General features: G+C 35.6%; 2 protein-coding genes across 3 annotated transcripts; both read left to right on the top strand.

Annotated features, from left to right (window-relative positions):
• The first annotated feature begins 2720 nt into the window (after positions 1-2720).
• On the top strand, positions 2721-6002 carry LOC107100297. 2 transcript variants are annotated; one of them, XM_015398733.1, is made up of 7 exons: positions 2721-2785; positions 2934-3161; positions 3266-3556; positions 3648-3707; positions 4075-4179; positions 5253-5299; positions 5385-6002. In XM_015398733.1, exons 1-7 carry the CDS (start codon positions 2728-2730, stop codon positions 5490-5492), a joined length of 897 nt encoding a protein of 298 aa, XP_015254219.1. In that variant the 5' UTR covers positions 2721-2727; the 3' UTR covers positions 5493-6002. The 2 variants fall into 2 exon arrangements, with proteins under 2 accessions (XP_015254219.1, XP_015254218.1); XM_015398732.1 differs by having other exon boundaries at positions 3263-3556.
• Positions 6003-12328: 6326 nt separating this feature from the next.
• On the top strand, positions 12329-17458 carry vrtn (vertebrae development associated). The gene is made up of 3 exons (XM_015398731.1): positions 12329-12530; positions 14446-14777; positions 14885-17458. Exons 1-3 carry the CDS (start codon positions 12509-12511, stop codon positions 16634-16636), a joined length of 2106 nt encoding a protein of 701 aa, XP_015254217.1. The 5' UTR covers positions 12329-12508; the 3' UTR covers positions 16637-17458.
• Positions 17459-25861: the final 8403 nt, after the last annotated feature.

The following is a 25861-nucleotide window of genomic DNA, read 5'->3' as shown; positions in this document are numbered from 1 at the left end:
TTATTTTGAAGTGCTGTGTATAGTTTTCCATGAATGTTTTTAGTTTAATTGGTTCTGGACAGTTGTAGACGTTTTCTTATGAACTGAAAACATATTTTTGTCATACAGAAAATGTTTCTGTTAAAGAGGGGAATAAAAGAATAAGTCATCAACCTCCGCTTTTTATTGCTGCATTGATTTTATTTTAATTATTTAATGAATTAGCTGCACTGGTAACCAGAGAGCTCTGAACAACAGGCCGCCTCCACACTGGAAAAGTATGGAGAATTTTTTTTTCTAATGATCATTTCTATTTTTTATTTTAGGTTAAAGAAAACTAGGTTCAATGTGCTGCAAAAGTTAAAGTAGCACGAGTAGGAAAAATATAATATAAAAAAATATTAAACAATTAACTGACACTTTGAAGTTTAAATAACTGCTTTTTGCTAAATGATTGTAAATTTAATATAAAGAAGACACATTAGTAAAATGTGAAACTTGAAAGAATGTAGATGCATCTTGATTGCCCCCCAGTGGTTAGAAATTTGAATTGCAACACAATTTCTAAAATAATTGGCTAAATTTATCATGCATATTTTCAAGATATAATCAAACCTTCCTCACCTCATAATTGTGAACTTTACATACTTTTTAAATTTAATTTATGGATTAAATTTCAGTTAAATTTAACTGAACTTAACAACAGTCTAAAATATATAATCATTAAGGGCACATTTATGTTGACTGAATACATATGTTGTTTGTGCCCTTAGGAGAATCGGTATTTTAGGGGAGTTAGAGCAGATGTTAACTGAGACTAAAGTTAATTTGAGAATGTTGATCTTTTTGCATAACTCCATCATCAAAAACAAAGAAAACTTCTTAATCACTTGCTCACTGCGGGACACTTTTCATCCACCTTTAAACATATTCTAATAACAAGCTCCCTCTCACAGCTTCTGACTGAGTCCTCTCTGGGATATCGATGCCTTTTCATATCCTGCTTTGTATCTGAAGGTCACTTCTCAAAGCAGAATAGAAAGCAGTCATCTCTGGCATAAACATCTTTTTCAAAACAGTTCTCTGTCATTCTCAGAGTGCTGATCTGAATACAGAAGAGTGTAGAGTTTGCCTCACAGAGCATTTGTTTATTGCTCCTGAATACAAACACCGTGCTGCAGATATATTTTCATCGCCTTATTAAACATTTATCATTTTAAGAAAGTGTGAGTATTTTTCCATTTATGGTTGTAAAACTTACAGGAAAAAGCACATGCTATGTTGGTTGTTGGTCCGGAAGCAAAGCACTTCACCATATTGCCTGCTGATGGCGTCTGTGTGGCAGTGAGTCCCAAGGCAGCTGTGACTAGCTTGCCACCATCAGTGTGTGACCCTCACTACTGACTGTAGTGTAAAGTGCTTTGGAGACCCTTCACTTTAAAATGTCCTAGTACAAGAACAAACCACTTTATAACCAGTTAAAAGTTTGAAACAATTGAAGAAACCTTTTTTTAGGAGCGTCTTGGAGCAAATTAGGACTGCAATTAACAATTACTGCAAATTAATTAATCTGTGATCATTTTATTGATTTATTAGATAGCAAAAATGGCCTTAAATAAAAATGAGTACAGAATTTAAACCAGGGGAAGCTAAATCTATGCCACTTGAGGACTGATGGATAGAAAATGTTCACAGACAAAAAGCGTTTCTCAGTGTTTATACAGCCCTCTGTATTGTTGCCTTCTTCCAGGATTTTCTCCTGGCTAAATCTTAGTCCTTGCACTTCTTTCCCTGCTGTAGTGTAAAAATAAGCTATGAGTCTTATGGTTTGTTAAAGCTGAGGTCTAGGTATTCTTTAATCTTAATACTGTTTGTTCTTTTTTTTTTAAACCTTCCCTATTAGAATTTATATTAGGAAAAAAATCACAATAAGGTTTACTCTTTTTAATAAATCCTGCGACCTTTGAAGGTAGGTAGTCTCTAAAATCGTTTCTCTATTTTCTTTGTGGTGTCAGTATGCAAATTACACTTTAGATTTGTTTTAGTAAAAACTAAGAAAACTGTTCATTCCTTTTCATCTCACAGTTTTGTGGCTCAAGATGTACTAATGCTTTTGCAAGGCATGTCAATAATCTACAAATATGCAATCAATGTATGATTTGGTCTCTCACAAGATGAAGGCCAGTATTAAAACCCGTTTATAAGAGCCGATGTCACCGGGGAATTTCTCCAATGTGAGATCAATGAAGTTCTATTTTATTGTGTTTTGCTGTCAAATAAACAAGCATCCAAAACTACAAAAAAATTGAAATCTAAGTCATCTTTTTCTTGAAATTAATGTATTTTTTCTTGAACTGAGGAGGTAAGTGAGGCACTTTCTAAATGGAACAAGACAATTTACATTTAAAATAAGAAAAAACATTAGCATTGTCTTATTTCAAGTGCATATTATCTAATTATCTCATTTTAACAGTAAAGATACTAATTCTATTAGCAAATCCTCTTATTTGCCTACTTGAATTAAGGATAAATGCACTTAATTTAGGATTTTTTTTTTTTTTTACATATTTCTAGATTGTTTTTGCAATGAAGCTGCTTCAATCTTGTTCTGCAACGCATCAAAAGGACAGTGAACTTTCAGGGACGATTTGTTTGCATGTTGGCTAATACGGGAACTGATGATGCTGTTAACTGTTAGCAACAACTGAACCTCAGATGTCACTTTGACAGGACAGATTTGCAAACAGGATGGCTGAGATGGTTTATGCTGTGACAAGGATGCTTCTGTTATATTTTATCAGATCAGGTACTGTGAAGGACATATATATATATATATATATATATATATATATATATATATATATATATATATATATATATATATATATATTATCCTCTGTGTTTATCTCTGTTATTGTTGAGTATCATTTTAATTTCTTGAGTTCTTTCTGCAGGCGTAAATGGAAAAGATGATCGGATGTTTTTAAGAAGGACTTTTGATACTTTTCCATGTGATAATATTTGCTATGACATCTGGCATTTCAACACAAGAGGGAGAAATGATTACTTTGCAGTAGTTCATAATGCAGAAATCCAGACGTCTAACCCTGAGGATGATGGCGCAAAGTGTTTTCTACATTTCAAAGTGGATGATGGACATCTTCGGTGCCAAAAGAATCCAGGTGGTCTCCGTTGAATCCTTTTTCACCTCTGAAAAAAAGCTTGAGAGTAAAATTAGGAATCTGTTCTATATGGAAATATATTCCTTTTTTTTTTCTCTTAGCAGCTTCAGATTTAATCCTTGCACCTGGAGAGAAATTGTCGCTGCAGTGTGTACTTCCCACCCACCTCAGGCATAAACACTGTAATGATCAGCAGTCATACATCAGCCTGATGTGGGTGGATGAATCCAGCTCCAAAGTAATCCCAGACTCCCAACTCCAGATACAGCAGAGGTCTCCCTGTGATGTCACCCTGACTATAGCGCTGCAGAGTCCCGCAAGCAGGAGGTTCAAGTGTCAGATGGCCGTGAATGAGCAAATCCAGACTTCTGATGAGTTTTGGATCAGAGTGCAAGGTTTGTTGGCTGTCAGCCACAATTTTGATTCTTTTTTTTAATGATAAAAAAAAAACAGCAATTATTTACATAAAAAAGTTCCCTTTTGTAGGGCCTACTGGAAGAGGTGGAGGGAAAGGCCTCGTCTTACAGCCTAAAGCTGATCTCCAAGGTACCCTACACTGCAAAAAGTCTTTTTTTCCCCTTAAAATAATCAATTTATTTTTAATAGAGGAGGTTGGTAACACACTTTGCCAATAAAACAAAGTAAATTTCATTTAAAATAAGAAAAACTATGGGATTGTCTTATTTCAAGTGCATATTATGTAATTATCTTAAATTTAAGAGAAAAGAAAATACTTATTAGCAAATCATCTTATTTACCCACTTAAATTAAGGATAAATACATTTTAGAAAACGTTCTTATTTCTAGATTTTTGCAGTGTAGTGCTACAGGGTACTTTTAAAAATATGTTTCAGGCTTACAATGAATCATTCCCCATCCCTTACAGTAGGTTATTTAATTGTTTTTTTATTAGGTCACAGCATGGGCACTATTGGGGCTGCTGTGGGAGCACTAGGCTGCATGGTGGTGACAGCTCTCGTTGCTGCATTTGTTGTAAAGGGAAGAAGAACAAGAAGAGGTACGTTTTTCTGAACCTCCTTAAACTAGCGCCACAGTGTGATGAAATGTCCACTTAGAAAAATTGTAACATGCATGTCATACATCTGGTCACAATAGGTGTCACCTTGCACAACTGTTCTTTTGTGGTCGTGAAGTAAGAAGTGAGCTTCCCAATTTTTTTTCTTTTTTACTGCTTAAAGCTATGTTTTGTAATCTGTGATTATTTAACACCATTTGGCTTTAAGTGACTTTCCAAACCATGTTAGACTGGCTGGAAAAATAATCGTTTTTCCATTTTGTGGCAATAAAATGAATTTAGCTTGTCTAAATTTGTTATGAGGTGGAAGCGAAAGGAAAAATTGTTTTCGATATCTTTAATGAATAAAAATCAGACAAGTGCGTTTGTGTTTAGGGCCTCTGAGTCCATACTGTGTAGAAGTACTCTCTGTTAACATTTTTGCTGCAGGTATCTTTGGATGCGTCTCTCCCTCAGCTTTGCACATATAGTCGGATGTTTTTGTCCACCCTCAGCTGGTTTCCATATTGGTTTTCTGTGTTCATCTTTAACACATTAGATTCATTGTAGCTCTGGTTGTACTTTTAAAACCGTGTCCAATAAGCTCTCCTCCACTTATATTTAGCTCCATCCATCTTCCAATCACTTCTGCCTGTCTTTCATTACCCTTTCTGTGCAAAGGCATTCCCACATGATGCATCCAGCACCATATTTCACTGTGGGCATGACTGAAAAATAGTCTAAGTATTTTACCTTATGCAGCATTTTCCTTAGAAGTTGAGTTTTTTTTTTATTATCTGATTTTTCTTGTTGCCCATATTTGTTTTGTTCCCTACATGGATTGTAGACAATTAAAACAGAACATCTAAGGTTGTCTCTAAAAATGACTGTAGCTGTGGATCTCTGCAGCTCCAGAGATACCATAAGAAAAAATATTTTGTGTTTTAGACTCCAGCCTCTGAGTTTAGTTAGTTTTCCAGCTGTTGTGTCTGATTTCCTCTGTGAAAACTCCTATAAAAATTATACATACTGAGAAACTGATGGGCGTCTTTTGTTGTAATGCTTTTCATTTTCAGACAATCAGATAGCAAACAACTCATGTAATTTGACCACTGGTGACTCTGTAAGTATCCCCCCCACCCCAGACTCAATAGACATTTTATATAATCTCAAAAAAATGTAAGATTAATGAGATTGTTGGTGTCCAGGCTCCAGGTGAGGTGATCTATGCAGTCATCACTCTTCCTACAGGCTCTGACAGCATGCTGCTCCAGGAGTGTGAGTCAACAGAATACGCTTGTATCAAATACCAATAGAATAAAAAAGCTTTTAAAAAACTGGCCTAGAGCTGCATGTAGTGTAAAATTGATAAGTTTGTTATCTCCATTCTTGTTGTAGTTGTCAGGTTGACTATTTAGGTCTAAGGGAGTAAAAAGAAACAGTGGCTGTTTTTATAAAATGCACTTGCTAATGTGAATTTTCAAGAGGTTTTTTGAGTGAAACTGTATGAGCAAATATAACTTTCTGATGTCCAATGCCATACAACCACACTGAAACTAGGCGGTGCCTTTATGTGTAATATGATAGAAATTCTACGGTTTTGGAAAGTATCCCAAAAAAATACACAAAATGTGGAGTTTTTAAAGGATTTTTTTTTCATGTTTTTTAACTGACTTGAATTGCTATGACATATGATGTGTTAATCTCTATTTAAACAACATGTTGTATTGAGACGGAAGCATTGTGCCAAAAATACCTGGGCTTAAGGTTTTATCCCACATCTTACTAGGGCCCTAAAAATGGGACAAAGATCATACAACCAGGAGCTAAAGTGACAGGAATCTGATCAAAAATATTTCAGCATCAAGGGAAAAAAAACAAGTATGCTCTTTTAGGACATTTTAGGATTAAGGCTAAGAAGATGCATAACTTTATGATAGGTGCCGGTAATTTTTTCACCTCTCAGTAGTAGTTTTGGTTATTTTGTGGAGATATTTTATATTCTCTTGTTGTGCTGATGATTTAAAGTTACTGTCTATAATATACTAATGTTGTTGAAAAAATAATATGTGGTTAAAGAACTCCAACAATACTATTTGTTCAGTTTTATTGTTACTTTGATTTCATGAAGGTCTAAATCTGTTATATTTATTTAGTTAACTGGTCCAAATGGGGAAAAGTCAACAATTGATTAAACAGTATTTTCCTATACATTTACATGGCATTTGATCTTTTTTAGTGTTATACATATCTGTTCTTCAGACATTTCGAACTGTAAACAAAGTAAACTATTAAAAAGCAATTAAGAGTAGGGGTGGAAAAAGGTTTGTGGAAAATTTCACAATGAAATTAGGCTGTGTTAAAATGGTAACACATGAAGGGAGCAAAATGGAGATTGGAATTAATCAAATGTCATAGTAACCTAAGACTGCAGACGTATCACAGAAATCATTGCAGCTTATCATTTAAAGGAGCACGAATAGCTGTTTTCACAAAAGCAGTCTGAATAAAGAAAACACAGTAGGACATCACCCCTTACTGCCCGGATGGATTTAACATTTAGAGAATAAAATACATTTTTATTTTACAAGGGTAAATTCATATGAAGTGGAAATACTTTAATTTTAATGTACCAAAAACAATAAATATAAATATATGACTTGTAGTATGCATATTAACTAAATATAATGCAGGTTGGGATAACTCTGGCCACTAGGTGGCAGATAAGCTTTCATTATATGTAGTGAATATGTATTTAAAGAAACTGGTATCCAGTATATGGTTTACTTTACAAAAATCACTTCTATTAACCAAGTCTCTATAACTCACTGGAGCATACAGAAGTTTATAAATGCAAATGTTGTCATTAAACTTTAGAGAAATAGTCTGTTTGTAGCAATCACACCATCCTATGAATTATTTTGGTAAAGAAAAACATTTGTATAGGTCATCAGGTAAAATTAAACCAGTTGATACTTTTTTGGACATTTTTGCCCATAGGAACAGGAATATTCATCAATTTTCAATATATTTCACTTATATAATAAGTATTTATTGCCTAACCCCTTCATCTGCATTCAGTTAATCCGTCTTAGTTTATGTAATTTTCTGCAGAAATGGATCATTTAGTTTCCCACTGATATCTGGATTGAATTGTTTTGTTGATCAAAAATTCATAAATGTATAACTGATGAAAAAACACCTACAAGTTCAATACTTCACCTTTTTATCTAACAATAGCACTATCTATATAACACGTATCAGACTACATATTTTTGAGTCATTCAACAGCTTGTGTTCTTATATTTCTGCCTCATTTATAGGCATTAAAGATAACAGAATACTGCTTCCTATGAAATACTGTGACTTTTATGGAACTGAACTGGAACATAAGGGCAAATATGCATTAAACTGGTGATTTTAGGGTCTTTCTATGATTCATTTATGCAACTTAAAGCTGAATAAATTGGAGTATTTGATCAGTCTGGCTTGTTCCCCAAACATTTGCAAACCCAGGTAGGGGGGCTTAAAGACTGCTGTGAAACCAGACACACAACAGAGAGCTGAGAAGATTTCATAAAGAGCTGCTCTGACAGTGATGTTTGGATCAGTATCCTTACTATTTGAATGTTCTGTTGGGAACCAGGTGTAAAAATCAATCTGTTTGGTTGGATCTTCATTAGGGAGTAAGTATGTACCTCCTTTTCAAACATGCTGAATTACCTTTACACATGGCCTACAATCCTGGCTCCTGTCCTCACATGTATTTACTTTCCCATGCACACACACTCACACACACCTGCGCACACAAGAACAGAGCCCCACACAGCCACAGCAGGTAAGAGACTGCCGGAGCCGGTCCCAGTGTTGCCCTATTTGCATTTTAAATGCTTCCAGCAAGCCCACTACTGTGTTCACAGTGCAGCGCAGCACAGCTAATCTACACACCTAAGATGTGTGATTGGCCATAGACAGGAATCTATGGGGGTTGAGAAGATGGAGCAGACTCAAACAGGACCAGCAGGCCCACACACTATAGAAACTGTTTCTGGGTTTATGTAGAACCTGATGTGGGGCAGATTTCCATGGGTTAAATTGCTTGGATATAAACTTTTTCAAAATGGCCTAGGAGGAATGAGAGAAGGTTTTAAAAGTTTGTTGAAATGGCAGCGAGGCAAAAAACCAACCAACAGAAAAGCATAGAAATTAGAAAAATTATGTATGAAGTGACCATAAATCATTTCTATAATATCATGGATCACTAACTGATGATAAGAGAATCGGAAAGGTTTCACTGGGATTTACTTTGGGTACCCTTAAGAATTGGTGAGAAATGGTAAATAGACTGGATTTAGAAAGCTTGTGTCTATTAAAGCTGACCAAATCCAATAGCTTTAAATTACAAACACATCCACTCAATCATGCTTTCAAAAATGGACCCAGAAGGCAATTTAGGGATAGGTTCCTTACATATTTTGGCATGTGACAGGAAGAAGCTGGAATCAAACCAACAACTGCTTCTTTGGTTTCACTAAATTCAGATACAATCTTCTGTGCTTAATAAAATCCTTTATATTATTTAAACATGATCAGATTTTTGATGAATTGATGAAAATGAATGCATAGTTATTGAAATAAAATAAGATTGTTCTCAAAACCAAGAATCGGACAGCGTTTAAGGCTAATTATAAACTGCAAAACTGAGAATTTTGTTCTTGTTCAAGATGTGGTAAGAGAATGAACTGTATAACAGAAATGTTCATATTTTTATTATTTTCTTACTGCTTTGACAAACCGATTCACAAAGCTACACTGCAAAAAAATGAAATGTAACTAATTCAATTTTTCTTGGAATAAGTGCATTTTTCTTTAATTAAGCAGGTCAGTGAGACACACTAAGTGAGATTTAAAATAATAAAAAAAAAAAAAAACTGCATTTTCAAGTACAAAAATACTAATTCAATTGGCAGCTCATCTTATTTACCGGCTCAAATTAAGGATCGTTTATAGATCGTTTTTTGCTGTGCATCCATTATATTTGTTACCTTTTTTCACTGTAAAGATAATTCCACACCTGATATAAAAAAGGGAAAATCATTTCCACTTTTTTACTACATCCAAATACTACCCAACCACAACAATTGTGAAAAAAGGTTTTGCTCAGATGACTTGCTGAGAAAAAGCAGCAAGGAACTCCCTAAACAAGAACAAATTTCAGGCTTATCATGGAATATGCTGCTGCCTTTAAGCTAGTCCTAAATCCAGGGATTATATGTACCTTTAAAATTCAAGTAGTTGGTCAATAGAGTCCACCTGTGTGTAATTTAAAAAAAATAGTACAAATACAGCTGTTCTGTGAAGGCTTCAGAATTATGTTAGAGAACATGAGTAAACAGGAAAGTTTAAGAAGACCCTTAGCTATCTGCCTAAATGGAACAGTCGGACATGAGTTATGCACTGCAGAATTCTGTCATTCATAGAGGACTGTGAAAAAGAAAGCCATACAAAGTATCATTTAAATTTCCAGAAGCCATGCAGGGGAAACAGAAAGCATTTTTAGGAAGATACATTGCCCAGATAATTGAATAACAATAGTAATTGTACTTGTATTTGCAATTTAAAGCACATTGAATTGTCCATGTACTGGATTGTGCTATACAAATAAAATAGCCTTGCCTTTGCTTGCAGCCGTGCATTTGATACATACATCAAAAATGAACACCCCATATCATCCTGCAAACTCCATTGATACATAGAGGTGACAGCTGTACAATATGGGAATTCTTTCCCTTAGCAGTTGCATATGGGCTATGAGTGATGCAACAGAATTAAATATGGTTTAATTAGGAGAGACATCATGTTGGAAACTATGTAGGAATGAAAAGTCTGTAGATGGCTACCATCACAACTGATGATTAAGGCGATTCTTCACAAGATACTCTGCACAAAATCTCTCCAATCTCACAAAGTAGATGCTAGGTTTGGAACAAGGAGTTATAATTAAACAAATCACAGAAACGTTATCTCAACAGAAAAAGGGCGAGACCCTGAAAAGGGAAAAAATTCCCACCCCTACACACAAAACTTTGATTCATTGTTTACAAGCAAAAGCTGTAAAATGCATGTTTTTCATGCAGCCTAATTGACGTTAGGGCCAAAGCCTTGAACCTCCACAAACTCAGGCACCAGTTTGTCTGCCATGGCCTTGGAGCTGATCAGCAGGGGCCAAATGCTGTGTTTCCTTAGAGTGTTATGTGTGTGTCAGAGGGTCTACAGTGGGGGTAGTGGGGGTTGGGAATGCGCTGCTAGTGCTGGGATTGTTGTGCATGTGTGGGACAAAAGGCGTTGATTAGAGAAATCCTGCAAAAGGGAGTAGGGGAGGTGTCAAAAGTGATACAGTAGAGAAACCCTCTGAGCTGGAGCTCAGGTGCCTTCCTCTGGTCTCATAAAGCTTGTGCCCACACCCCGTCTGCACATTCATTCTTCTAATCAACAAACCAGCTTTCATACGGCCTACTGAGAACGGACTAGAGAAATGACCTAAACAAGTTTACAGGAAAAAAATTACCTTTTAAATTTGGGTTTAGGCTAACTTTAACAAAAGTTAAGTGCATACTTCAATAAAACACATTTCTTCCTTTTTTGTGCATCATACTCATAATAAAAGTGTATCATTATTAAAGAAGCATTGGTGTTTTTTGATGAGCTACAACGTTTAAAGCCCAGGTGGATCATTTAGTAAATAAGGCAGCTCATGCATTCAGGTACAAATTGTCTCTAAACTCAAACCTAGCAGTTTTAGCAAGGATTAGCCTTCAAATCAATCTTGGAATCCTGTTATGTATCATGCAATTAACCCTTTCCCAACTAAAACTACATCTAATCAGTACTAATACAAATCAACTAATTCTAGTTCTACCCAAATATTTTAATAAGTGGCTCCCATTTACTCTTAAACCATTGAAAACTTCTGGGAGCACCACTGGATTTGAGAGTTTATGAGTTCCTAGGTACCTAAAAGCTACCTCAGATTGAGATACACACAAAAAAATTGAATATTTAGACCAGATTTTGATTAATCTATAGGTACTCCAACTACCAATCTATTTAGATTACTTTTATTCAAGCGTGTAACTTTGTGATGAAAGTAGGTGGGTGATGGACCTACAGTTACTCGACACAAACGCTTTCAATAGGGTTTGTTTTTTCCAAAAATGAGTTCAAACATATATTTATTGAATGCTTTCCTATTGTTGAGAACACAAAAGAACCAAAATAGACTGATATTTATATTTATGAGTAGTTAGACATTAATGTATATATATAAAAAAAAGGATGAATAAAAGCAGATTCCGATGCCAACAGCAATATATCATGCCTCCCTTGTTTGAACACAATCTCAGTTTTATTCATCCATCCAGAAAAATGTGGATTGATTGATTGGATGTTTTCCCTTTCAGCTACATCAGTGATTATCCTCCTTTAAATGCAGCAAAATCAAACTTAGAAATATGTCCCACATATTGCTGAGAGCCAAAGTCTATTGAAATTATTGGTGGGGGACATGTCCACACAAGTCCTTCAGAAAGTTAGCCTGTGCTTTTATTCTAATTACACAATTTGTGCATCATTAGGCAAGTTTTTTTTTATAAAGCACAATGATACAAAAGGTACATGGATAACTCAAATTGCTTTACATGAATTAATAATAGAAGGAAAATAAAACAAGGAGAGGTAAAAACAGGTAGTAAATCAAAATAGCAGAGTTAATGATACATCAGCTGTGTGTTTTAGTCTGATATAAAAAAATATAACAAAATAATTATTTAGAAAATAATATATTTCTTGTTATGGAGGTGGGTCAATTGAATAGTTTAAGCTCAGCAGTGAGTGCCCCCTGCTGCAGACAGGACTTTGCAAATAACCTTGGAAGTGACCTGTAGACAACCAGCTTTGAGACAGAACAGAAAACATAAAAGTGTTGATAAAATCCTAAAAGCACCGATACCTGCAAGCATTGACCCGCCTCTCACACATTGGCTTTTGTTAACACTTCACATTGAAATTGACCCTGGCTCTACTTGAGGAGGAGGAGGAGGAGGAGGGGGATTTCACAGTGCAGAAACAGAGGGCAAAAAAAAAAAAAAGGTAGGATGAAAAAAGGTGATTCGGCGATTGACAATTTCCTGATGGGAGGTTCCTCCTATCAGCCCCCAACATCGGACAGGACCCTCCGGAGCTGCGTGCAGGGGATGGACTAACTAACTAACCCACTACCACCTCTCGGACGGTGTATCCTTCCGCCCTGATTGTGCGCGACTTATTGAGACTCATGTTAGTCTCAGGACGCCCAGGTAAGACATTCAAACTTTCTCCTGATGTTTCTGCTGAAATTATCGCCTATTTTTATTTGATCAAACCAACTTTCTAAAATCTTTTGAAACTAATCCCAGTCACTGCATTGCTGCGAATTTTTATAACAATATTACCCCGCGTAATGCATCAGTCTTTATTTATAGAGCGTTTTTCTGTTCAGACTGCTTTACATCTGATTAAACAGGGGGAGGGAAAAAACATTTACTAAACCAACAGAATATTGTTAAACAAAGCCAGGTAAAGGAAAAATGAACTGTACTTTAAATTTACTTAAATAACAGCTGCTGTACTTATTGTTATGATGATTAATTTATAATGAGAGCACTGGAGGTAGAGATTTAACTTCAGGACCCACTGTCCTACATGTTTGAGGGGTTTCTATGCCTCCACACACCTGACCTGAATGAAAAGGTAATTAACTGGCTTTTGCAGCATTTGAGGGCTGTGGAGGAGGAAATGCAATCATTTGAATCAGGTGTGCTTCAGTAGAGACGCATCTATAACATAAAGGGCCCTGAGAACCAGGGTTAAGAACCCCTGATTTAAGATACTAAATAAGCAAGAAATTAGAATAAATAATACTTTTTGGTTACACTTCAAACGAAAACAAATTGCGCAGTTGATAGAAGGTATTTTATCAAGACAAAACAAATTAGTAAAGAAATCCTTCAATATCTAATTAAGGTAAAGTAAAAAAAACAGATGAGGTTAAGTTAGACTTATCATAACCGTATTAAGTATTAAGCATGCTTTTCAAAATTAAATCTCTCTTGACCTCATGACTTAAGAATGGCTGTATTGGGGACCTGGGCCTTAAAAAGAGCAATGCTTCAACACAGATAGTTTGATCAGTATAAATTCACCACTTTCATAAAGCATCAGGATTTTTATTTCCATAAACGCTGATCTGATAAATATACAGGATTGTGTCCATACATAATCTAAAATATCCATAATATACCTTCAAATTGGTTCTAACATACACCAGTAACAGTTTCAGAGACTTTTTAAGTATAATATATGGTGTCTGTGAACTTTACCAGTATTAAGCAGCTGGATTTTATAGTACTTGTAATGTTGCTTTCATATTCTTTTTTAAGGAACTGTGAAAGCTAAGATTTTCTGCACTTTTATGCTCACATAGGGCTGAAAAGAAAAAGATTTAAAACCAGCAGTTTCCTGATTATAAAATGTGTCTTAGATAAATCTTTTTTTTTTAGCATGCAACAAGAAACCTAAACCTGTTTGTTTTAGAGTTTCATTTTATTTATTTGAATCTTATAGAAATGTTCTGCTTCATTATGAGAATTTCCATTTTGAAGGTCATTGGCAAATGTTAAAACTAAGTCATTTTCCAACAAACTTTCCTGCCATCCATGCCAAAATCTGAAATCCATTTAAAAAGTGCAGGAAGCAAGTGTGGGTCCTCCAGAGACAGGGCAATTTATTTATCGAGTGTCATCTTCATAGCTCTGAAAAAGTTTTTAATGTTTTTCAGTTAGAATCTGGATCTATAATTGAGTGTTGAAGAATTCCATATTTCTATAGTAATGTTTATAGAGTCTATTTCTATGCCTTTAGTTTTTTTTTTTTGATAGATATTAAAGTCTATTAAGAAAATGTGTTGGAGATGCTGATAAGTTTCTTAGTTAAGCAGTGGACAATAGCACGGAAGATCGAAGGAAAGCCTAATTATTTAAGACAATGGCTCTCGTACTACTTTAAGAAAGCTAACATGACCTGTTCTGCGGGTAGGCTCACATTAAGGGAAAAATGCTTTAATAAACAGTAGTGCTCTAAGATCCATTGAAGTAAAATGAAATATGCTGCAGTCGGTGCCTAAATGTGGGGTTTGTTGATGATAAATTGTCTTTTTTTTTGTTTTCTCGGCAGCTCTCCTCAAACCTGCAGGTATGATCCCAAGAAATGAGGTTGTGCTGTCCGTTCTGCGAGAGCTCCAGGAGGCCACAGAGAGCTCTGGCCTGGACGCCGTGACCAGAGTGGCCATGGGAGTAGAGCGGGTCTTCGCTCCTTTCCAGCTCCCTAAAGCGCCCTGTCAGGATTTTCCTGAGTGGGTCCATGTGGACAAAGCAGCCCAAGCTCTGTACCCTGCTGATGCGCCTCAGGAGCTACTACCTCTGAGCTGTAATGGAGAAGGCAACTTACTATTTGATGCTGTGAGCACACTGCTTGTGGGTAACACCGGACTCAGCCTAGAGCTGCAGGTTAGCTGACAATACGATGTTTTTTATTTAACCAGTTGTTTTATTTTTTATTTTTTTATCTTTTTAGCTATCTAATAACAGTTTCATTGATTTTTTCCCCCTTACAGGTAAGGACTGTGGTGGAAATGGTGCTTTGGAAGAGATACTACTTATCTGGGATGATTGATTCTAAAATGATGCTCCGAGCTGTACGATTTAGTCTTAGTGCAGAAGAGTCTGAAGACATGCTCAACCTGCCTGTAACCGTTTTGGAGGCCATATTTGATGCAGATGTGAAAGCATCCTGCTTCCCTGGCTCCTATGCCAACATGTGGCATGTCTATGCCTTGTCATCTGTCCTTCAGTTCAACATCTACTCCATCTACCCCATGTTCAACCTCAAGATTCGACCCTATTTCAATCGACTAATACGCCCCAGAACCTGGCCCAAAGACTCGGAGCCACAAACCATTCACATAATGTGGTCTGGGGACATGCAGTCAGAGTCCTTGTTCAGGCCCAAATACTTTGTCTCGCTCGTTCAGGCAAGTTTACTTGTGTGTAGAAGCCCCCAAAGTGAGGAGACCACATCTCCACACAGGAGTGAGGAGCTGCTAAACCAGGAGTCGCAGCTTTCCTACCCAAGTCTGAAGGATAAGTACAACATCACCAAGAGGACCTTCTACCGCTGGAAGAGGCAGACGCAGGAACACTGCAAAAAGCCAGCAGTAAGGTATGAGGCCAAATACTTCCTCCAGGCCTGCTTCTTGGAGGGCAAACTCATTCCCCTGCACCAGTTTAAAGAGTTTTTCCCTGAGATCTCTAGGTCATCGTACTACAACTGGAAGCACGAGCTCATGAAATCTGGTGGCCATTTCTCCACATCATCCTCAGCTGGAGAGATCAGCCCCGGAGAAAGCACGGAGCAGGAGGTTTGGTCCTCACCTGAAACCAAACAAGATGAGTCAGACCACCATGACAGCGTTGCAAGTATGTTTGGCCTTAACCTGGGCAAGATGGATGCCGAGAGGGCTCAGAATGTAGCACACATGCAGGAAGCTAAGCGTTGTCTGCAGAACTGCATCGCCATGAACACTTCCTTTCCGTTCAGGATATTCAAGAGAAACTTCCCAGGAATTTCACGATCAACCTATTACAACTGGAGAAGAGAAGCTCTGCTCTTCAGTCGGGGATACAAAAGCACCATTGTTAGCAGTGAAGAAAGCTCAGATGCCGACAAGAGTCAGAGCCCAAAAGATCAGTCGTTGGCACTACCTGGCCTTACTCAACCCACTGCACCAAGAATGAGAGTCTGGAGAAGGAAACACAGAAGTTTCAGGCTGGCCTATTTGAGTAAAAAGCAGCTGAGAGAAGCTGCAAAGTTGTACGTTCAGAAGTCCAACTGGTCCTTGACAAAATTTAAGATCAAATTCCCCTCCATTTCATCATGTTTCTATTGGCTTTGGCGTAGCAGCCAAAACCACAAGACAAAGAAAGTAACTGTCACTCAGAATGCAGAGGTCAATGTCCCCAAGAGCGAGGAGAGTAACGCCAACAAGATGATGGAGAAGCAGGATGATCTCCCATTTGTCCACATCCCCCAGTTCCTGGAAAGTTCCGCTGTGCCTTCTTTTGACGCCCAACAGTTAAATCATCCCATCCCCAGCAGGGTGCCCATGGATGAGCAGATGTTTTCACTGGATGTTGTTGCTCTTGCCAACTTCAAGGCCAAAGCCAAACTCTTCCTCCAGCAACGCTTTGAGGAGAAGTCCTTCCCCACATTCAAAGAATTCCGATCTTACTTCCCATTCACCGCTCGCTCAACATATTACATGTGGAAGCGAGCATTGTACCATGGAGTGTCACTGGTTCATGGCTAAAAGGGTAAAACTACAACTATTCTTAACTACCTATGGTGTTAAATCCATGTAACATAAATTAGCTTAGTGTTTAAACTGCCTCAGATCGTTCCTACCTCCTGGACATTTGCACATGTGTGAAGAGATACCAAGTTGTAAGTCTTTTTAAATAGTTGTTTTTTTTTTTTCTTTTCTTATAAAGCTGCTTTTCTTCGATTCTCTTGACCCTGACTTTTGTACTTTGGGCTTGTGAAAAATTAACTTTATTGTTGTGTGATTGAATATGTTTTGTATACAATGAAAAACATTTACTGCAGCATTAAAAGCTTTTGGTTTCTTTACAGCAATTAGACATTACTCATCTTTGTTCAGATATCTCAACTCTAAGCAGTGATAGTTTGATTAGAATCTTTAAGTTACAGAATGAAAAATATTCACATGGTGCACTGAAGCTTAAGGTGATTGTGCAAATTATGGGAATCTAAATGCCTATTTTTCATGAAATCTTTACATTAATTTGTATTCTCACTCTAGATTTGCACTGAAATGAAACATATTATGGTACTGAATGTAGAGCATAAACCATTATGTACACTTGTGTTAAGTGGTTTCAATTTCTGTTTACAAGTGGAAGAAACTTTAATCGGAATATAGATGTTTTTTTGGGGTTTTTTCTGCATCATTTTACTACCTATCCCCATAAAGAGTGGGAGACTTATCTGTATAAGCTACTTTTTTTGGACCTGTCTTTTAGAGTCATTTTTTTCTTTTTTTTTCAAAGACGAGCTAATGCAATAAACCGGGGTTATTTCATTTTACATTTATTCTTGATGTATTTATTGTTTTTTTGTAGGCTTATTGTTTTAGAAAAACACTGACATTTTCATTTAAATAGCTCTGTAATCTTCAGCTATAATAAAAGGTCATTATGAATTAACAGATGTTTTTTTTTTTTGTGTACACCTTTATAGAAGAGCATGTATGTAACTACTGAATATGATTGTTTTAGGTGCAGATGATGCATAATGGCATAATGCAAGGCAGAGAAGGTTGAGTTGCAGATACTTTGATTTATTTGGACACGAGAATACTGTCCAAAAAGAGTAAAATATAACTGTAAAAGAGCAAAATCCCTTTGTAGTAACTCCCCATAGCTACTACAGGGTTTGTTTGACCTGAAGCAGATCAACAGAATAGCTGTGAGTGCTTTTGTGTTCTTCTCACCGTCTCCTCTCTGTTGAACTATTGTGATTATGTTAATCGTGAGGAGCTGCAGGGACAGAGGAGGAGGGGCTAATTGTATGTATGCATGGTGCTAGAAGTGTTTGAGATAAGGCCAAGAACATCTAAGAGTTTCATAGGTTGGGGCGAGAGGGGTATACAGAGTAGCCACGGGGGAAGGGTCCATGTGTATCTTTTTGTCTTAAGTCCCTTAAGATTTCAGTGAAAGGTGTTTCTTTGTACAGAAACTGAAACAGCCCATAAGTAAGCTAGACTGAAATTAAATTTGATCAATCACAGATACCAGCTCTAGTTTCAGTCATTCCTGTCATTCCAGAGATCCTTTCAAAGTTTTGATCGGGTCTTCTGGGACTCCAAAACTGTCACATGATGCACATGCACTGCTCATGGCAATAAAATATATATTTTATTTCGATAACATTTGGAAATAATTTGACAGGTTTATTACACATAGTGAACTATGAAAACATGCTTACTTTGTCTTGATTGACTCAAAAGGCCACAGCTAAGAGGTTACCAGTTCTAGAAACTTAAATGGAACACAAAAAATTATAAAAGAAGCACATGAAACAAAAGAAAAGCCGGTTTGAGAGGAATCCGGATCAAAGAATATACTCGAGTTTTGTGGGGATTCATGATGCATGGACTGCAGCATGGCTGCCAGTTCCACATCCATGTGTTTGTTCACTTCGGAAGCACAGTTGTAAAACACCGGGATGATGTTCAGTTCTTCAAATTCCTTTACACAGATGTAAATAAAACTATGTTACTTGGAATTCAGGTAACATGTTGCAGACTTGAAGAGTAGAGCGGTCAAGTGTTTAGTGTACAGTATCAGTGATAATACTATATAACATCTGGCAGTGTTGGTTCACAACTTTTTTATGAATAAAAAAATCAAATCAGTAATTTGCCAAGAAATATTAGAGCCACTTTCTGCTCACAAACTTTATAGACATACTTGTTTCATTTACCAGCAGACATTGGCTCCCACCCAAATGGGCAAACATTCCAAAAAAATATTTGATATCTATGTTATAACTATGCCTGACAGCAAACTGGCCAGAGCTTAAACCCTGAGGGAAGTGATGGAATAATATCATGTGGAGGATGAGAAATGCTAAGCATGGAGATGGGGCCGCTATTAAAGCCCGAGTCAGGGCCACAAACGGGCCCCTTCTAGCCATGCAATAATTAGGTGATTCAACCTGGAGGACCCCAAAACATGTTTTTAGAGAATATATATTCCACATTTCTACCATATAACTGTTTTTAAATAGGCCTTACATATTATTCTGGTAGTCTGTAAAATGTTTTTTTTAAATTAGCTTTAAGTTAGAATCCTTAAAATTAACATACATGTATAACCAGGTGTAAATACACACAAGGTTAACTTTTTGAATTATTTTATTGGATATTAACAAAATGATATCTTAATTAAATGAAAAATATCTGTCAGTCCAGAGCCACTATTTTGTTGTAATCTTGCAGTCATCTCCCCAGAAGAAGGAAAAATAAACAGCAAATACGAACAAAAAAAGAAATCCAGTTATGGATACACACAAATTCACATGAAATCTTCAATGTGACATTCAGGATTTTGTGCTGGCATGTCCTTAGAAACAGCAGTTTGATCATTTATCGCATTTGACAGCTATATCATGGGATACAATCCGAAAGTCCCATTCTGCTTTCTTCAGTATGAACCAAGTTCATTTTCATAATTGTAATAGAAAAACATTTCACTGGAGCTGTGCTGCTCTACACTTTTCATTTCTTAATAGCTTCAAAATAATGAGGGCTGACAGGGGAGCTGATGTGTTTCATGGATTAGCAAACTACTGCTGCCATAAGAAGTCAGAGCATTGAGGAAGACAGGCATCTAATGGATGCCAGGCTTCTTCTCTAACCTAAACACACCTGAGCAACTCCTGAGGCTTTAAGTTAGCTGCCAATTAACCTGACAGGAGCAGTGATAGGAAAAAAGACTGTGCAACAGAGCACGGTAAATGAAAAAGAGATGGAAAAGCTCAATTTTCTATCAAGAAACTCGAATATGTCACCCAAAAAAAATCAGTTGTCACCAAATTAACTTAAGATATGCTTAAAAGAATATGGTTAGGGACCTAAAATAGTCCTAAATAGATTAAAGACTGACACCACAGGGGCTGCAGCGTTTCTCAGGAAAAAAACTGCATGTACACATATTTCCCACTGGGTGGCAGTGGTTTTCCTCAAATAGGAGTTCTCAATTTAATTTATTTCCCATTTCCCCCTCTTTGGCTTTACAAATATGTAAGCATTGTGCCTCGGCAAAATGTATGGTGTGCTGTGTTGATTCCTTTAGTAATAATGTTATTATTAAAACATTATATAAATAAGACTACTGTCAGTAAATGTAAAAAAAAAAAACTGATTGTGCTTCAGTCCGTTGCTGTTTTCAATGCAAAATTATCACATCAGCATTTTGTAACATTTTCAGTCTATCCTGCTAAGCTGTACATTTCATTTGATCCAGACATGCCTTGGACAGCAAATCATTATTTGTACAACTATTTTGTAAACTTTACCTTGCTGCTGAAAACACCTGAATTTCCACACCGTGGGATTGTAATGGTTTATTCTTTTCTATTCTATTCTATTATCTAAAAGCACATGTAAGGAGATATGTTTATATCAGCTTGCAGCATAATTCTCTCTATTCTTATATTACTTAAGCTTCTTTTTAAAGGTTAGCCTTTTAAAAGTCTTTCCACAAAGATGCATTGTGGAAAACCTGATATCAGGTATACCTAAATAACTTTAAACTGTACAAAACTGTATCTTAAACTGTATCTTAAACTGTATCTTACTGTACAAAAGGTAAAAATAGTTTTATTGTTATATTTCAGTCTTTTTGACTGTTTTCAACAGCTAACCCCCTCAGTCACATGCACCTAATACACATATTCATGAATGCTTCACCTGAAAAGAAATGTGTGGGTTCAGAATTTTGCTCAAGGCTGATTCCATATGTATGAAGCGGATACGCTGGGACCTATGTGACCAAATTCCAATGAGAATTGAAAAGGCAAGAGTCCTGTTTTAATGGATAATGTGGATCAAAATTCACAATAAGAAAAATAATTAAATAAAGTTTATCCAGTGGAAATTATATCCATATTTCCCTTACAATTCGGACCACTTATTGTTGGGTTAAAAAAAGGTTTTAATCAAGACATTAATGCCAGAGGGTGGAATACAAAATGTTTAGGATGACTCCTCTGTTTTTAGAACCAATTGTATCCAAGTTTCAGTTGTCTAACCCAAACCAATCTCCTGAGAGGAAATTAAATTGGTAAGGATGTTAAGAAGCAATCATAGAAGTACCACCACTTATCAGGATATTAAAGCTCTTCGGAAGATAAGTAACCTTTCTGTTTAAAAAACAAAAAAAACAAAAAACAGAAGGAAACAACAAAACAAACACCTGCAACAAAATCAACACATTAAAAAATATTATTAGGTTTGGGGGCGTAAAATTAGACATTCAAACCTCAGAACTATGAACATGTGAGAACGCACGGTGGTGGTAGTTTTATGGTAATGATCTGTTTTATTCTCAAGTGGTGCTCATGTATTGCATTGATTGGATAGAATATCAAGCAGGATGAGAACATCCACATTTTGTTTTTTACTTTTCTTCAAGTCCAAAGCAATACAATGATACCAAACACACAACAACTACTACAGCTACTTTATTTATTCATAGAGCAATTTAAAACAAGCATGGTTATGACAAAGCATTGAATATATAAAAGAAGAAAAAATAAAATATAAAACACATCAAAACCATACGAACAAAAAATTAAAAAGAATAATTGAAACAATCCAACAGAACAACAACAAACACATCTAAACCAGTTTTAGTGTAGACAAAGTATGCTTATATAAAGCTCTTACTTCATGCCTATTGAATGTGTGCTGTATGCTTTGACGTCTGATCTATGGTAGTAATCCACCAATGTATCAGTTATGATTATAATTGATCATATATTTAGCCGGAATATTCTAGAGGTTTTAGATTGTTATCTCTGGTGCTTATGATCAATTTGCCAAATAGTGCAGGGTGTGTACAGCATTAACTAAAACCTGTATAATATAACCCATGAACGTTCTAATAAATCAGTGCCAGCCAAATATGTATTCAATATGCTTGTAATAAAATAATCTAAATGTCTGAGGATAAATAAATGCATAAAGCTTAATATGAATTACCAGGATATAATAAACCAAATTTTGCAGATTCATTGTCATACAAATCCCCAAAATGTAATTAAAACCCAGAAACGCTGTCTTTGCTTAGAACTCCAGAATATCCCTGTGAGAATTATTCTCTAGAAAGGTGCTTTTTAAATTTAGGATTCAGCTAAAGGGACAAGAAGCTCTTTTGTAAGTTCTCCATGAGTAATGTGCAATTTTCACGCTTAATTATGCATAATGTTGTTCACGAACACACTCACTTCCTTAGGGCACAGCGTGCTAGATTTTGTTAATGCAAACACAGGGAGGAAAACATTAGTTAATTCAGTCAGAATATTATTCATTTAGTGCTTCCATGTATGACGGTTATAATTATTTCCCTCATATTTAGTTGTGATGTACTTCAGAGCTGTTGGTGCGTTAATTATCTTGTTTAATTTCCTAAGAAATACATTTAGAATGCAGATCAGAGATCTTTTATTCTCTGATGCTTTTTTTGCAGTTGAACAAACATGGGGACAAACAATGTCTTTGTGGAGAACTATCAGCTGCAGTTGCTGGAACCTAATTTTTTCTTCGTTTTTAAATAAATCTAGCTGTGTATCTTTACAGAGCTTCTTCAGATATAAGATTTAAAATACATGATGAAATCAAAAGGATGATCCCTTGATGCAGGTGTATAATCATGTAAATATGGGTTCAGATAAGTATGTCTGAAGATTAAAAGTTGCAGCATTTACCTGCTTCACTCAAGTGATTGATGTCAGATATGTCATTGGTCTGTCCTGTGGGTTTGAAGCTATGGGATAACAAGGGGAATATATCTGTATTACCCTTTATTTATCTATTTGGGTTTTGGAGTTTTCTTTATTTCCATTAAAATATAATCCAGAAACCAAATCAAGCTGTAGATATATACAAAAAAATAGAAATAAATAACATTTGAATAAAAAAGAAATCAGTGAGTGGCAAAACAGCCCTTACATTTTTTACACACATATGATGTTTTTTAACAACTGGACTCTAAAAAGGAGAACGTATTAAAAAAGAAGCTTAGAGTTATACAGAATTAGACTTAGTTTTACAAATTTGTTAGTACATACTGACCACCACATTTGTAAACATCATCAATTCCGAGACAAGACACACCTAATCTTTTTTTCTTTACTCCTTTAAGGATACTTTATTTCTCATGATATATATATTTATATTATATCTATGTTGTAAACTCAAGCTTTGGGTTAAATATGTAACTCAGTCCCAATTTAAAGGTAAAAAGGATGATCTTATATTTCCAGGTGGATCATCAAAATAAGTGAGAGATTTATAGGGGTGCTATTTGTTTTATGTGTTGTTCCGATTTTCATTTGTTATTCTATTTTCTTTCACACGACAGTGTTCATTATAAAGGTCAGTGTCTTTAAAAAAAAAAAAAGTCATACGCTCGGTCCACATTTGATTCTTGATTTAGTCTAGTCTTGTTGAGCTAAATAATTATTTAAAGCATTAATTGTTTCCTCGTTTATTATTTGCTAAGCTTTCGTAATCATGGAGTTTTTTGTTTTAAAAAAAATATTGTCATACAAAGTGAAAACAGGTAAGTGGTCAGTTATATCACAAACAAACAGGCTACTCTTAACTTGACCGTCCATGATGTTGGTAATAATGTTGTCAATAATAGTGGCACTGTGGAATGTTATTCAACTTGGTTTTGTGATATTTTGGATATAACGATAAGCTGTACATTCTGTCAATTAAGTCATCAATGGCCTTTAGTTTGGTTGGGTTTAGCAAATCAATATTAAAATTCCTGCATAGAAGTATTTTCTCTTCATAGAAGAAAACAATTTTTCCAGCCATTCAGTAGTTCGATATTTACAGGTAATTATAACTTTACTCTTTTTATAAATTTGTGATCTCTATATTTAAACATTCAAATAATCTATAAAAAATGAAAGCATTTTAACCTTGCTTCTTCTGGATCAAATAAAATATTTTTTGCCTATTCTGATTAAGTCAAATGTTTCCTCATCCACCTATTAATTCATTATCTCATCATTCTCTAAGGAACTGATCTCATCTGACAGAGATGTAAAATTAATTCTCTTACAGACATGGTATAAAAGGTTCAAGTATGATATTTTGGATTATTTATATCCTGAAAAGTGACTATACCTTGAGGAAACCCACAATGGAACGTTCACATCTATGATTTTGAAATTACACAGAAATTACCCTTGTTTTCAAGGTATGCGGTTATGACAAAGCACAAAACCTACTTAATAAAACACTGTTACAAACATTGCTTTACCCACTAATGCAATTAATGTGTGACATCTATATTGTATAATTTTAGCAGGCAAATGTTAACAGTGAAACAAATTTAGTAAAAAACTGATTTCATTATGTGAGCTACAGCAGTTTGTGTTGTTAATTATAGCCTGCTATTCTCACCGCAGGCTTAAAATGACAAATGACAAGTTGAAATACTTACTGTAATGACCCCCTAAAAAATATTGTTGGAAAAAAAAAACAATTATTAACTATAGGAATAGTTATGTCACTGTTTAGCACCAAGAACACGTGACATACATGTACAGGGTTCATTGTTTTAGCATCCACCTTTATGCAGCCTTAAGGTTTTATAACGCTTCTCATCAACATGATGGAAAACCCATCCTCCACATCTACTTCCATTGTTCTCTTTTGATCCCTGTTGTTCCTAAGAGAACCTTAATTGCAACCACAACCGAGCAAGATGAACTTCATATAATGACAATGTGTGCACTATTATGAGCTGCTTGGGTTCAAACACTGCTGCTGGTCCCCCTAATGGCTAATGTTCAGGGTTGTGATTAAAGGCATTGAAATCATGAACCATGAACTCATTTCAAGACAAGCTACTGTCTGCAGAATGAGGAGATAAGAGTTAATTGCAAGATTGTTGTTTCAGCACAAGAAAATGCTACTAATATGCAGGGGAGTAACTGTGACAGGAAGTTAAAACTGTGGTTAATATCTTCCAATGAAGATATGCCATTCCTCCTAGTTCATTTAGAGGTTAGCCCCACTGTAATGCATTCTTTCTTTGCTGTTTTGAGATTGTGTTCTTTTCTTTGGTTTGGTCCCTGAAAATGTTAAGCATAAAGCTGTTCAGCCTTTAATTCACACCTTTGTTTTTGATAATCATAGGCCACTAGCTAAATTGCAATCCTAAAAAAATCCTTGAGAAGGTAGTTTGCAACCATTTAATGGTAAATTTTAAAGCACAGAGTATTTTAGAGCTTCTAAAGTCTGTTTTGAAACCTTTGCACAGTACACACTGTCCTTAAAAAAAATTTGTAATTTTGTTTTTAGCAAATTACTGCATTTAGAAACAGTTATCTATGCCTATTCTTACCACTCAACTAATGTAGTTTACAAAGGAATTAGGGCTGAGACTTTAAACATTTCATTTTGATTGATTAATTAATTAGAAACATTGTTACAAAATAGATGCAATGAATAGCATTTTTTAATTTACATACTAAAATCCCAAGGAGGAATCTTTTTCTTGCCCACCCACAAATCTGATGCGCAAGTGGCATTAGGAAATGGTTTTAATGGGCTAATTCAAGTTTAGAGGGGCAATATGTGACTTATTTGGCTTCAGTTAGCAAAAATCAAGTATTGCTTTTATAAATACCTGTTCTTACAAAGTCTAATTACATCCTATTTTAAATGAAAGCGTTCTTGTAGCTTTGAATTTGGAATTCACAAATA

The sequence above is a fragment of the Cyprinodon variegatus genome, unplaced genomic scaffold (genome assembly GCF_000732505.1).
Source record: "Cyprinodon variegatus isolate N-32 unplaced genomic scaffold, C_variegatus-1.0 Scaffold956, whole genome shotgun sequence".
In the NCBI taxonomy this organism is placed as follows: Eukaryota; Metazoa; Chordata; class Actinopteri; order Cyprinodontiformes; family Cyprinodontidae; genus Cyprinodon; species Cyprinodon variegatus.
This window is presented reverse-complemented; position numbering and strand designations above follow the sequence as displayed.

Bases quoted from the DNA above. Each gene is read 5' to 3' on its own strand.
- LOC107100297 (XM_015398732.1), top strand. From the start codon at position 2,728: ATGGCTGAGATGGTTTATGCTGTGACAAGGATGCTTCTGTTATATTTT. The intron at 4,180-5,252 runs GTACGTTTTTCT...TTTCATTTTCAG, and splicing joins GGGAAGAAGAACAAGAAGAG to ACAATCAGATAGCAAACAAC. The intron at 5,300-5,384 runs GTAAGTATCCCC...GTTGGTGTCCAG, and splicing joins ATTTGACCACTGGTGACTCT to GCTCCAGGTGAGGTGATCTA.
- vrtn (XM_015398731.1), top strand. From the start codon at position 12,509: ATGTTAGTCTCAGGACGCCCAG. The intron at 12,531-14,445 runs GTAAGACATTCA...TTTTCTCGGCAG, and splicing joins GTTAGTCTCAGGACGCCCAG to CTCTCCTCAAACCTGCAGGT. The intron at 14,778-14,884 runs GTTAGCTGACAA...TCCCCCTTACAG, and splicing joins GACTCAGCCTAGAGCTGCAG to GTAAGGACTGTGGTGGAAAT.